We start from the raw sequence: 15,133 nt of genomic DNA, 5'->3' as shown, positions 1-15,133 counted from the left end.
TTAATCCTTTAACATATTTAGAATTTGGCCAAGTACAGCTGCTCTGAGAACCCATCTCTTTGAATGTTTCCACTGAGAAGTGTAAAAATTTCACCCTTAATTTTGGATTCCTGTATGTCTTTGCATTGTTTCCCTACCTTTTTTTAAAAAAGCCAGTGGGCCCTACTGAGTTGAGTTGACTTTTGAACACATGCTCTAACATTTGCACGCTGCCATACGTGTACATCCAAATGCAAATGCTGTGTCCCCCTCTGTGCACCACTGGAATTGCATGTGCAGATCCTAGAGAGGTAGCATTGGCTGGTGGATAAAACAAACGGAATGAGATAGAGTCTATGCCCGACTCTCTGAACCTTCTTGCAGTGAGACCTTAAGACATGTAACCTTACTGTTGTTCAGTTTTTCCTTTTGTAAAGTAAATGTAACAGCACTTCCCCAGGCCATCTACATCAGAGGGGTATTGCAAGGTGTGACTATTGATATTCATGAAGTGCTTTGCAGTCCTTGACCGGAAGGGACTAGCACTTGATAGATATTAAATACCCATGGGCAGTGGAATAACTGGCCAACAAAAAGGGAAACAGTCCGCAGGCAGGTAGCTCATTTACAGATACTTATGAGAGTTTATCTGGACCATAGCATTTCCCTGCATTAATAAGACATTCGGTGACTGCACCTTATGCTCTCCTAGTAATACTGAATTCTTAAACAAACCCTCCTCCATCATTCCTGCTGCGTTAGTGCTCATTGTGGCCTAAGGCCTACAGGAGAGGAGGTGTAAGTGAATGTAAGGGAGTCAAATTAGTGTAAGTTAAGCATCAGGAGGCTGTAAGATGACAGAAATTAAAGCCTTTTCCTGTCTACACACCCCACCTTAAATGCTTTCTGTACTACTCCCAGTTTGTGACCCCCTCCCCTCTTTTCCCCAGCAGCCACCTAACTGGACTGCCTTACACTTGTCACTTACACACCTCTATAAAGCCCCCAGTTTTAGTTACACCTGCACCAACTCGTGCATACCTACTGAAATCTAAACAGTAGGATTTCTGCTCAGCCACGTGGAGACGTCAAGCCAAAAGTTTCATCTCAGGGCTGAGAAACAGCATGGGAAATTTCACAGGCAATTTGTTAAAGGCAGGCTGAAACACCTGTACAGGTGCTCAAACAAAGTGATTTCTTAACCCTAACATTTTAAACAAGCAGAACAATAATTCCTTAATCCTTAGCTATAAGAATGTACTCAAATGAGAATCCTGCTTTGTTCACATGGTGATGTAAGGGTATTATAAGCCAAACTTCCTGTTCCAAAGAATGTGGTGTGACAGGCAAGAAAACCAAACCCAGGGCAACAGTTCTGATACAGTTCCCAGGTAAAATCGAGCTCACACATCATGGGCCGAAATCCCAGGGAGGGATTCAGCGGAGGAAGAGCATGGTTGGTTTGACAGCAGGGGAGTGTGGCTTTAGCAGAGACAGTTTGACTAGACTGGTTGAGAGTAGCAGCAACATGAGGGGAAGTCAGTACAGAAAAGTAGAACAGAAAGAATCACATTGTAGACTGAGGTAAGATTGATGTATGGAGCAGGCCTGGCCAAGACTAATGAAGAGAAGAGAGAGCAAAAGGCCAGGACATAAGGAAAGGATGCAGTGGAAGATGAGAAACAAGTAGAGTTGTCAATGGGTATGCCCGCACTGCAGAAAATACAGCAGAGCTTGGGTCAGCTGACTAGGGGCTCCTGGGGCTTGCGCGTTCCTACTGAGGCTGGAGCCTCAGCCCCACCCTCACTGGGTCCCAGAGTTCAGGCAGGAACATCTACATGGCTATTTTTAGTGCTGGTCAGGTGACGGGCTCTGAAACTCACTGCTACATGATTTTTTATCTGCAGTGTAGATATACCCACTGGTGATAGAGAAAGTAGGTGGAGAATCAAGATGAAAAGTTCAGTTTTGGAGACAGGATGGATTGGAATGGGTGGCTGGACAGAGATATGAAGGTTGGGGGTAGTGAGGTAGGTATGGTATTTGGAAGGGTCAGCTGATGAGAACTACAGAAACCTGAGGAACACCAACAGTTATGGGACTGCCCAGCTGAAGTAATGAAGAGTTGCAGTTAGTGTTTTATAATTCATAAGCATTCCCACAAATATTCCTTCCATTTTCAGTTACCTGAATTTATCTTGCATTCAGCACAGCCAGCCCCAGCAAGTGCTGGCTGTGTAGCTGACATGAATAGGACAGATGCAGCCATAGGGTTTTGCACAGCTACAAAGCAGGATTCTATTGGTTAGGATTAAAAGCAAAAATGAATCACTAGAAGAGGAGAGTTAATGCACCAATTTACCATGCAAGCTCATACCAGCATCCAGTACTGGATGGCATCTCTAGTCAGACTTATCCTTTTTAGAGCAGCATATAATACCAATTCCATCTCCAAGGTAAGAACATGCATAGCTTTGTTTTATTTTCTGCACTATAAACAAAGTGTGTGCAGTCTTAGTTTAACACTGTGCTCTTGGACACAGAAAAAAACCTAAGTAATTTAAGGGCTTAGCCATCTTCAATTAAATGAGTGGTGATGGTTGGCTAAAAGGTTCTCGCCCAACCCGTAGGAAGAGAGTCAGATCTGGGGAGTCTTAAAAAAGAGGGTTGGTGAAGATACGGAGAGTGTGCAAAATCACAGCTGCATAAGGACTATACAGGACTCTCCAGACATAAATATAAATAATGCAGTGTTAGGTCCATTGCACTGTAAGTCCACATCTCAAAATTATCCTTTAAGATGTAGCCTACATCTTGGTTCCTTTATTTATATTTTATAAATTGTTGATATTTCAAGTGGATGCCAGTTATATTTGATCTTCGAATGATGAGAAAAGCAAACAGAGTAGTTAACTATTTTATAAAAAGCCAATACCTTAAGAGTTAGGAGGTATTGAATATTTCATAATCTTCACTGTAAATAGGATGTGCATGAATCTCTATTTTAAACATTTTTTTCCAAAGTAGTCAATTAGAAGTAGACAGCAATTTAAGTGATGATATGATTCAGAATACACAGAATATTTATTTTCTTTGTATAATCTCATTTGCAAAGCAAGACTTCCTATTGTCCCCTGTTATTCTGTCAAATGCATAAATCAATTCATAGTAAACATTGTTTCCCAGAAAGCGTGTTCAGGGCCTGGGAAGATTCCATTCTTTCTACCCAACATTTTTGGAGGGCACGCTGCCACATACATAGTTCAATCATTTTTAAAGACGTCAAGTGATTCTAACAAGTTTTTCCGTTGCTATAGGTCAGAGAGAATCAGATTCTCTTTGTTAAGCATTAACAGTGACAAGTGTTCAACAGAGTTGTAATGATACTAAAGACCCGACAAACATTTGTTTTCATCTTGAAAGTCAAAATGCATTTACAGCTTCAAACCAGCCAAACTGAGCCCAAGCCAAAACTATGTATGCTCTGCATTAGTGAGCACAAAAGCCAGACAATTGGCCTGGGAATAATTTCCTTAGCATCTCCATCATTGGGGCTATGAAGGGACATGAAGCACTGATGAGGACCTAGATTCTCTTCTGTGCTAAAATCAGTTCAGCACAAAGTTACACCAGATGGCTACTATATCCCCATTCTCATGACACACCTGCCCTGTCCCAGGAGTGGGTTAGAGTCACCTTTAAAGTTGCTCTAAACTTATGCCAGTCGACAACTATCCCCAAGAAACTGAAGACCAGTTAGATCTGAGGCAATGCAGTGACACTCCTGTCCCACCATCTTCCTGCCACTCCAACCTTATGGTCAGAGGGCAATTGTCATAGGTACAGAGTATGCTGACTTGACATCAGTTGAGAGCTTCCCTACAGTGGGGGCATTCTTAACCTGTCTTGGCATCTAAGACCTGTCTTCTCATTGTGTCCACAAGACACCTATCAGTTCTGAGCACTATATGCAGAACAGAACCATTGCGCGTGCGCGCACACACACACACACACACGGAGAGGGGAGGTTTACTCCAGTTTCAGGCTGGAAGATAATCCAGTGGGTTATCTGGCCCTCAGATGAGAGGTAGCAGAGAGAATGGGTCCAAGAATTATCAACAAAAATTGCTGTTGTCCAATGCGGGGTTGGCTTTTTGGGTATATGGGAAAGGGTTGCAGCCAGCCACACACTGCTTTCTGTGGCTCAGGAGACCATCAGTAGGTTGTATAGGACTGGGCCTTAGCTTTGGCTGTATATGTAACATTTTTTGTTTTGTAATAAGTTTACTCTGTATACAAAACCTTTTCAGAAAAATCCTAGTGTACAGTACAGAATGTATCTAACGTTCACTCCACCTACCACTGAAATGTAGCCATCTTTGGCCTGGAAGATGGTAGCCATTCTGGTTGCAAGAATTAAAGTTTTGAGGAGGAGAAACATCTTCCCACACCCAATAGATTTATTGGGAGAATGTTTAGGAAGACTGAATACAATTAGCCAAGTTGGAATCTGCTTAGATCAGAGTGGTTAATATCCCATTGATCATATAAATAACCAGATATAGATACAGTGTCTGAACAGCTCACCAATACAGAAAGGTGATTAAAGAACCAATCATTCTTTTTCCCCAATAACATTACATAAATAAATGTGCTCCCATAATAGCATGCAGCATCAAATCTAAACTGAGAAAAGTATGCAAGTCAGACTGATATTAAAATGTGATAGTGTCAATCTCATCCACTTGAGACATTTCTGCCTACAATTACTGTACATTCCTTCCTTGGATTGCAAGTGTGACACTACTGAAAATGGTGTCAGCAAAAAATAAAACCCACTTCTTTTCCACCCCTGCTGGTCTCCAACCACAGAAAGCCTGTTTGCTGTTGTTATAAAAAAGGAAACAACTATATGGATGATGATCAGCTCAACAGAAACAGAAGCATTATTCTCTCTTCAGTATAGGTCAATATCATCTTACATAGGAGAATGCAAGCATATTTTTAAAGCATCTTTCCCGATATAAATAAATAAATAAAGCAAATAAGAGAAGAACAGCAAAGGTGCATTTTCTGAAATTAAGCACAGAAGCAAAGAATTCTTTAAAATTATTTAATTACACGTTTCAGGTAAGCATAATAGATAATACAGTAGATTTCCCACCACTGAATTATTTACACCCTTTTTTCTTTAAGCTTCAACCATCTGTTAGAGTTTATGTCCCCATCATCAGACTGTCACTGCAGCAATCACTGTTCTTGTATAAGGGGGGTGCTGGGATAGGGCTATTGCAGGAAACGTTGTTCCATCAAGGTATGATTTGCAGGGTCGGTGTTTTATTTTTAAGATCCAACTACTAATAGTTCAAGATACTTTATGGAAGAATTCTGGCTTCCAAGATGGCCTGAAGAATGCATTAAAATCAAGCAGTGAGTTGAGTTCTAAAAATACTTAAATCAATAGAAATGATGCTTTATGTCGTAAAACTGGAATTCTCCTTCCTGCTGGTACAGTCATCCTAGAACTGCTTGTGTTAGGATAGTTTGACACCAATTTTGTTCTGTTCTTTCTTCATTAGCCTTTGTGCCTCTTTCTCCATTTTCTTCCTTTGTTGTTCTGCTGCTCTCTTTTCCCTTTCTGCTATCTTCTGCAGCCTGCAATTTGAAGGGAGAACATCAGATTCACTCCTTTAGAAAACAGTGCAAGATCCCTTTTACACTGGCTGAAGCTAGACAATTCTTATTTACAAGTTTTCAATAAATATGGAACTTCTTACCTCAGGAAAAAGGTAACGGTGAGCATTAAAGTATACTGAGCCTGCAAGCCACTTTAGCAACAATGCCTGGAATTCTGTGTTATTCCTGTGCTCCTAATTAGGCAGCTATCAGTTAACCTGCTTTTTGCTCATTCTCAGATTGTTTAAGCTTTAGTTGAAAGAGGGAATATTCTGCACTTTAAGTAAGCTGATGTCCAACTTTGCTTCGGTTAGATCTCTTACACTGCATTTTCCCCAGTGAAGACAAGGGTTATAGATCGTATCTGTTGGCATCTCTGTATCAGAATCCAGTAATTGTCGTACTTTATTCTTGAGCTGTATGATATCAATCGCTCTGGCTAAGCTCGTGTCCCACTTTTAAAAGACACATACTTTTTTCACTGCAGAAACTGCTTCATGGATTTGATCCAAAAAGCCTACTGAACTCAATGAAAGATTCCCACTGATTTCAAGGGCTTTGGATCAGGCCCAGTATGAACATCTTAACAAGCTGAAGAATTTCATGAGATACAGGAAGAATGTAACTGATTCACTTACACATCCGTGAGAGACACACAAGATCACTAGGGAGATATACTTGGAATGAGTTTGGGGGGGGAGGGAGGATAAAATAATGTAGCATCCAAGACTTTTGTTAAAATGTTGGTTGGTTTTGTTGTTACTTTTCCATTTTTTATCATGCTTTTAAAGATAAGCAAGACTTTGTATACAGAGCTAGTGAAATTTCTTAGATCTCATGTAGTGACCTTTCTTCTAAATGCATTTCTGCAGTTATCAGTCCTCCAAACATCCACCATACACAGGTACAACTGGAATTAACTAGGGTAAATACAGTTATACAAACAAGCTACTTAAAAAAAGTCAGTCAGCCTTAGTCTAGAATCAGAACACTCAAAATAAGGACCTGAGGTTTCTAGACTGAAGAGTTTGCTTGCTTCGAATTTCTCTTCTCTTTTGTGCCCCAACAGGAGTTTCATTTGCCTGCCCATTCCCTCAATACAAATGCTGGAAAAGGTTTTCCTTTCAACATCCTCCCTGAGACGCAGAGAGACAGACACTCCTGCCTCGCTTCCCACACCCTCTCTATTGTCAGTCAAGTTCTCATACATTGAAAGCAGCCTAGACAAACTCCAGCTGCTGATGCAACACCACTTGTTCCTCAATAGTGTCCAAATTTGCCGCACCTCACAGTTGGGTTTATTCTCCACCTTAAACCTGGGCATTAACCATCTTGGTCAACGAGCCAGAGTACTAAGGGCTAATCTACCTTTTGAGATTTGTTTTCAGAGTTAAAGAACTAGTTAGAAAGTTAACAGAACTCCGAGCTCCACACAGTAGAGTACCTGAGGGTGTAATTTCCACATTACAATGCACAACTGGATGCTATCACATCTCCTCACTCTGTATGGAGCCAGTCTAAGGACAAGTACAGACTGACTGGGAAATACACATGGCAAATCCATGATGGTAGAAAACTATTTTTGCTCTGATGTCTCAAAGCTTTGTATCAGTGTGTAATTTTAAGTTTTATAGAAACTGTAAATTAAGAACACAGTTGGTAGAGTCTACTTTTTCTCAATTGTAATTGGTTAGATTAAACACTGGGATTAAGATGTTTACCATTACCTACAATTTTAATTTTTTTTTTAAAGTTAGCTATTAGGTCACATAGCAGAACATAATTCAATACCCCAGATTTCTAAAACATTTTGGGCTTGATTATGCCAAATGCTGAATGCTTAGCTTCCACTGACATTAATGAGCAAGTCCTTATTCACTTAAAAATATTATCATGTCAAATTAAAACAACAGACATTGATTGAAACCACAAACACCAGACCTGAGAACCCTCAAACTCTGGATTAGAACATCACTGCTCAGCCCATATTTAATTTAAAGCAGTATGGCCTCTGTATCAGGTTGCCACTGGGATAGAAATTAAAAAGCAAAATAAACATCAACCTATTCCACACTGTCTATCCCTGAGGCAGCGGCTTCCTGCTATTGCTTTCAGAGCCCAGGCCATCACTGTCTGAAGGATTTGTTCAAAGGGTCAGCTCTCTGGTTGCCATGAGCACACAAAAATCATGTTTCTCTAGAAAATTACAAGATAGAATTTGTTCATTTTATTTTCCCCTCTGGTTACATTTTCCCAGGAGTGGGAGGTGAGTGGCACAGTAACAGTGACTGAATCCATACTCCAGTGAGGGACTGACGCCATCTTCTGTATTTGATAAGCAATAACAGATAAAGATGTATGGAGTATCCTGGATCCAGTATTATTCCATGCTTTTGTTAATGATGGTGGCATGGAATAGGCTACTTAATATGTACACAATAGATCTGCCAGCTCTCTTGCACGTTTTCTGAAGGCTAGTATTAAAACATGAGAGTTTTGATGAACTGGAGGTAATATCAAAAATGAGATTCAGTGATAGCAGAGCAGTTCATGTTGGAAAGAATAATTAGAATGGGGGAGTAAGGGTTAGGCAGTGGGGAGGATGTGAGGTTTTTAGTGAATAATAAATTAATCCATTTAAATAAAGAATGCATACTCACAGAAGTCCAATGTTATATTAATTGTATAGGCAGAATCAGAGAGAAAGTTGAGAGAAGACTAGATCATCTAATCTGACCTGTATAACACAGACCATTACATTTTACCCAGTTACCCCTGTAGGGTCCAATAACGTGTGTTTGGCTAAAGCGTAACTTCCAGAAAGGCAGGCAGTCTTGATCTGAAAACATCAGGAGATGGAGAATGTACCCCTTCCCGTGGTTTGTTCTAATAGTTAAATCACTCTCACTGTTAAAAATGTGTACATCATTTCTAATTTGAATTGATCTGGCTCCAGCTTCCAGCCATTGGTTCTTGTTGTGCCTTTCTCTGCCAGACTAAAGAGCCCATTAGTACCTGGTATTTCTCCCCGGGAATGTTCTTGTAGTGTCCCTCTGAAGTGTCCCTAACCTTTGTTTGCCAGAAGCTGGAAATGGGTGACAGGGGATGGATCACTTGATGATTACGTGTTCTGTTCATTCCCTCTAGGGCACCTGGCACTGGCCACTGTGGGAAGACAGGATACTGGGCTACATGGACCATTGGTCTGCCCCAGTATGGCCGGTCTCGTGTTCTTATGTTCTTGTATACAGCAATAAGGTCACCTCTCAATCTTCTTTTTGATAAACTTAACAAATGAAGCTTTTTACGTCACTCACTGTAAGGCATTTTCTCCAATCTTCAAATTACTTTTTGTCTCTCTCTTCTGCATCCTTTCCAATTTTTCAACATCCTTTTTAAAATGGACACCAGACCTGTTTTCAGTATTCCAGCATCACTCTCACCAATGTCTCATACGGAGGTAAAATCACCTCCTTACTCTTACTCCCATATATACACCCAAGGAGCACATTAATCCTTTGGGGCACAGCATCACACTAGGGAGCTTGTGCTGACTTGCTTGTCCATTATAACCACTAAATCATTTTCAGAGTCTCTGCTTTCCTTGAGGCAGTTCCCCATACTGTAGGTACAGCCTGCATTCCTTGTGCCTAGATGTAGGAATATCACAAACATGAAGGCAGCTCTTCTGTCCTACATGGGCCAGCTTAGGAATCAAGAGAATAGAGATGAACATGTGCTTCTTTGAGGAACATTGTCTGCATATGTGTAAAAGATGCTTGTAAAGAAGACAGGAATCCATTACTTCCAGTCACTGAGGCAGAACAACTAATGGGTTTAAACCTCAGGAGGATTACTAACAACTATTAGGCAAACTAACTTAGATCAGCTGAACAACAGATATGATGTCAAGGGACGCTGTGGAGCTATTCACCGTCAGTCTTGTAGACTAGTACTCTAAATCCCAAGGGAGTGCCAACAGCCTGCATCAAGGATGTTTATTTTAAAATCTGCAGCTTTCCCTCATCCTAGCATCCTGAATAGCAGACATGCTGCTCTGTGTTTCACAGCAACAGCCTACTACTAACCCACCAAAAAGAAATTCTGGCGCAGTGATTTTGGTGGGAGAGAGAGGGAAAACGAAAGGCTGTGCGTGATGATACCACCTATGCAAATACTTCATACATGTAAAAATAATGGTATTTATCAAAGTCATGTGGAACTAAATATTTAGCACCAACAAGAGCTAATGGCAGCACTCAAAGGCTTAGTAATCACAACTACTGCCAACAGTTCATATGCTTGCTCTTTAAACTGCAAGTTACACAGAAAATTCCTGCCTGCACTAAGATTCCTAGGTGGTTTACTGCACCCTCTGCTGGCAAACCAAGCCATTTTTGTAGACACCACACATGCAATAACATGCATGACGAAAAGGAGCTCTCACAAAGATGCACACATCAATGGTGAATTATTGTCGCCGTTATATCTCCTGTGATATTATAGCTATATCAACTGACTTTGCTGTAGTAAGGGTACGTCTACATTACGGGACTATTCCGATGCATATAAACCGTTTTTAACAAATTTTTTAAAAAAAAAATCGCGCGCGCACACACACAAACACAAAAAATCGTGTGCATGGTCCGGGTCCGATAGGATAGATCGATTTTCTGCTGCTGTGTGTAGTAGCTATCCGTCCCATCCCCCCCGCCACCCCCTCCCCCCCCCGCCCCCCGCCCCCCCGTTGTTGTCCCTGCCTGATGGGATGGGCAATAATCATGTCGGTCGTGGGTCGTCGGTGGTCACTCCTCACTCCTCCTTCCTCTGGAAAGCAAAGCAGAGCATTTTTTTTTTTTTTTTTTCCTGCATTGGCAGATGCCATAGCACATGGCAATCATGGCCTGTTTTTTTTTTTGTGACTGGTGACGTGATGTGTACTAGAGATGCCGCTGACAGAACAGAGGCAGCAGCAGCAGCATGCTTTGCATGCTTTTTTGATAGCAGAGATGGTTATCAGCCATATCATACCATACCACCAACCATAATACCATAAATAATGGGGCATGGGGCATGGCTACCAGTCCTTTGCCATTTGCTGTTGTGCTTGCTAAGTGCCCTGCTTAGCCAGGGCCAAAAGCTAAAAAAAATGGGAAATGACCCTGAGTCTCTCCTCTCCCCTTCCTAAAAATAAAATAGAAGAAGTCCAATATAGAATATGGGCAAGTGATAGAGCACACGCTGTATCAGAGAGAGAGAGCAGACAGCTGCTCTGTGTCAGAGATCAGAGAGAGCATTATGTATGAGCTATATGGTATGCCTCACCTAAAAACAACCTATTGATTCCTTCCTTCCCCCTTCTCTCTTCCTTCCCCCTAGCTTGTCCCCCCCTCTGTGTGTGATGAAGTAAAAAAATATGCATAAAGAGACAGTGTGAATAGTTAGTGATGAGAGTGAGTGTGAGAGGCAGCCTCCAGAGACAGGACAGTAAGGACAGACAGGGAGGAGAGTAGAGAGGAGAGAGCATCTCTCTCTCTCTCTTGAATCTTTTCTTTTCTTTTTCTTATGAGGGGGGGGGAAGATGGAGCTCAGCCCCTTATGCTACGATGACTGGTTATGGACAGGTACACCTGCATACCAGGACCAAACCAAACCAAGGACCACGACCAGGCGACGACGACCTTGAGGTTGCAGTGGTATGGTTACCAGTCCTTTGTTACGCCCCCATGCCTGCTGAGGACTGATGGTACCAGCTGATGAGGTGTACAGGCCAGCCAGCCAGCGTGGGCAGTGGGGAGCAAGGTGTTTGGGCAGCATCATGTTGATCGCTGCAGTCTCAATCTGCAGCATTCAGTAAAGATAAAGATAGGGTGAAAGATTTTCCTTAATGACCTGGGGTGTGTGGGGGGCCAAGGGTGGGGGTGAGCTGTGATTGTTGTGCACAGTGTGTGCTGAGTTTTTTGAGCATTTGGCTAGAAGTTTTTGAGCAAGCCAAGAGATTTTTCAGAGACTCAGAGACTGTGATATTCAGGTTTCCGTCCAAGTCCCAGTCGTCCCATTTGATCATTTCTTTCCCTGCTCACGCTGGCTTGTCACCTGCCATGCTGCTGCGCTGTCCTGCTGGGTGTTGGAGATTTTTTTTGAGTCTCTGTTTTTCTCTTCTGTTTCGGAGCGCGATTTGGAGCTCTGCCCTTACAGCTTACATCGCCCAGCGCGACAGCCGCGGCTTTATTTTCTTTTTTTTCTTTTTTTTTTCGCCACCGTTGACTGCGACTGCATCACTGCTGACAGGGAAAATTCAAAAGTTAAAAAATATTCGGCTTCAACCTGACCACTGCATCCACCCAGACCGCGGTCCATTGCCATGGTCCAGCACTGTGAGTCTGCCCGAGATAGGTGGATAGTGTCAAGCGCCACATCAGCAATGCCATCGATCAGCATACCCTATATAAAGATCGATACACTAATATTTTAATTGCTCTCCTTAGGGAGCGACAGAAAGCCGGTTAAGAAAGATTAAAAAAAAAGTAAAAAAAGTTTAAGTGGTGTGGACTGGTTTACGCGTTAAAAAGTTAAATCGGGTTGTGGCCTAAGATACAACTTTTTGCTGCTGTTTCAAGTTTACAGGTCACTATCTAGAATTTTAAATATTCTCTACCAAAAGAGCTTAAATGATGGTGAACGATCAAACTAGTATAAAATTAGATATGGTAGGTAGGGAAAAAATATTTAATGACTGGCTCTTCAATCTACCAGAGAAAAGTAGAACACGACCCAATGTCTGGAAGTTGAAGCTAGACAATTTTAGACTAGAAATAAGAAGTTTTTAATACTGAGAATAATTAATCACTGGAGCAACTTACCAATGCTCGTGAGGGATTCTCCTTCACCGACAATTTTTGAATCAAGATTGGATGTTTTTTCTAAAAGACGTGTCTAAGAATTATTTTGGGGCAGTTCTATGGCCTGTGTTATATATGAGGTCAGACTATACGATCACAGTGGTCCCTTCTGGCCTTGAAATCTATGAAAAGGTTAAAGAAGAAACAGACTCTGTTCGAGGCTAAGTTTGTTCCTTTTCTCATGAATACAGTGCCCACAACCTGCCGGAACCAAATCTGGATGCCCATAGTTAGGCACCCAAACCAAAATATAGATAATAAAAACAACTCAAGTTTCTGGGCACCCGCTGCCACTGACTTCAATGGGGACTGGAGGGAGGACAGTAGAGAGGAGTCATTTATCTAGCAGTCAGATTTGGAGCTCAGTGCCTAAGAACAGGCACCGAAGTTGGCCTAGGCACTTTACAGATGGAGATGAAGTCAAGGCCTCTGCCACAAAGAGCTTACAACTTAGATGGGCAACGCATAGATGAAGCCAGGAAAGAGAGACTCAACAAAAGCAGAAAGAATGACCAGACAGTGAAAGCAGAGCAAACCTCTGGTGAATTCCAGCATTCCCTCTTATTAATCCCTTGCAAATTAACCCAGTCCAGAGGGGAGGATTACAGTGTGCAGGATTTTGGAGAAAAGTGCATATTCAGAGGAGGAGGAGCGGCAGAAGCACAAAGGACCATATCGGCCAGAGGACTGCATGGAAGAAGACCCAGAGTCTAGAATGGAGGACAGGAAAGATTTTGACATGCATGTTGAGACAAAGGATGAAAATAAAATGTTAAAAATCTCTAATACAAGTCAACATTCAGCAGTATAATTGTTCTGCATGTACTGTATATACATACAACACACAGAAATCCACCTATTAGTGCATGAAAGTACTTTCAATCTATAAGATTTTAGAAGGACATTTTGATCTTTTTGCCTGACTCAGGGAAGATGATATTCTCCTTCCAGAAACAGCACCACAATGTAAATGAGACACTAGGACAAACGTATGAAATGTATGCAAGATTCTGAGCAGTTTCCTGACCCACTACCCCAATCCTGCAGTGCCAATGAACCAGCAGGCAGCCAGATCCTCTTAGTTGGCTTAGCTCCCTAGCTCCTACATCACCCCTCTGCAGTCCTTAGCACCCAGGCAGGGAATTATTGGAGCATGGCTGGAGTGCACTGCAGTTTGGCAACCTCTGGCTGAAGAAAAGCCCGTTTTGAGACCATAGGGCCAGCTAATATGATATACTCCACAGCAGCTCTTAAGACAGGGACTGCATACACCCTACCCCAGAATTAAGGAATTGCAACTGGTTTCTTTGCAGCTCCCCCTCTCTACTGCACCCATGGAAACTGAGCACAGTGAATGACAATACGTTTGTTACAACGTAAACAGATGTGCTGCTGCCCTGTTATGAGAGCCTAGCAAAAACTGTCTCAATAGCTGCAGCAGTCAGAGAGGTGGGTTCTCTGCCCTCCACCAAGCAGAAGGTGTGACATTCAGCCTAACTGGGATAGTTAGCTTTTGCCTTTCTCCATTTTTCTTTTTTAAAACAAAGGAAACACGTCAGTGCACTGAGAAGTTTCCCCAATTAAAAATTAAGTCAGGAAATAAAAAGTATCAACAGCAATGTTAACTCAGCCAAGCTACATGTACAGACAATGTTCTCGTCAATCTTTTCCAGTTAAAATGTGTAGCTTAGTATTCTTACTTATGGTATAAAATGCAGGAGGATAAAACAGAAAGACAGAAAACAGAGCCAAGTTAACACTGCCAATGGAAACCTTTACATTCCTGACTATGATATGAACTGTGCAGCTATAATCATGTATTCAAGCTGTATTTTTACATTTATTTATATTATACTGCACAACAATTAAATTGCCAGACTAGGGGAGTGCTGAAATTATTTTATCATAATTCAATATGGACAAAATGTAATTTCCAAAATCTGAAACTGGTATTGTTCAAAAATAATGTGCTTAACCCATTCTCTCAGTTGTTAAACACACGAAAAAAGCGTTCCAAAAACAAATACTGTGGTGATGAACACAGTATAAGAATTTAAACAGAACAGTCTTTGAGCATGATTGCGCACAGACAGCCTTCATCACAAGACTGCAAAAGGATATAAATATCCTAAAATTGTGTATATTGTACTATATGCCTTGCCATTCCAGAGCTGTCATAGTGTCCCTTCTCCCCTCTGATTTTAATAAGTGTTCAGAAATTTTAATAAAATATTAATACTGACACTGTGTAGTAAACTAGTGATGTTTACAGAAAGTCCTATTTGTTATTTTAACTAAGCTAGTAAGAATACGGTTGAGTCAGTGTGGATTCAAGAATTTATGTACTTACTTAATATTTACGCTGAATTTTCAACTAAAAAAAACAAACAAAAAAAATAAAAACCACCACTGATTCCTCACATACTGTCCTAAACTGTTGTCCAACATTTCCCATCTTTGAATTTAACAGCACACTGCTATGTCTGTATTCCATAAGTGCTTCAGGAATCATCAAGTTGAAAGATGCTATTGGTACATCAAGGTTTTTAATTGTGATTTTACTATTTGTATACTCT

The 15,133-nt window shown here is 41.4% G+C and overlaps 1 protein-coding gene across 4 annotated transcripts in view; it reads right to left on the bottom strand.

The window, feature by feature from the left end:
• Window positions 1–5,078: 5,078 nt before the first annotated feature.
• The window catches only part of EBAG9 (estrogen receptor binding site associated antigen 9), a 49,080-nt gene continuing 39,025 nt past the window's right edge, over window positions 5,079–15,133 (bottom strand). For all 4 annotated transcript variants that reach the window (XM_039526980.1, XM_039526981.1, XM_039526979.1 and 1 more), the window contains exon 7: window positions 5,079–5,634. In XM_039526980.1, coding sequence (XP_039382914.1) covers window positions 5,514–5,634 — 121 coding nt within the window. In that variant the 3' untranslated portion in view covers window positions 5,079–5,513. The remainder of the gene's footprint in view (window positions 5,635–15,133) is intronic.

The sequence above is a fragment of the Mauremys reevesii genome, linkage group 2 (genome assembly GCF_016161935.1).
Source record: "Mauremys reevesii isolate NIE-2019 linkage group 2, ASM1616193v1, whole genome shotgun sequence".
Classification (NCBI taxonomy): domain Eukaryota; kingdom Metazoa; phylum Chordata; order Testudines; family Geoemydidae; genus Mauremys; species Mauremys reevesii.
The sequence above is the reverse complement of the archived record's forward strand: the minus strand, read 5'-3'. Positions and strand labels throughout refer to the sequence as shown.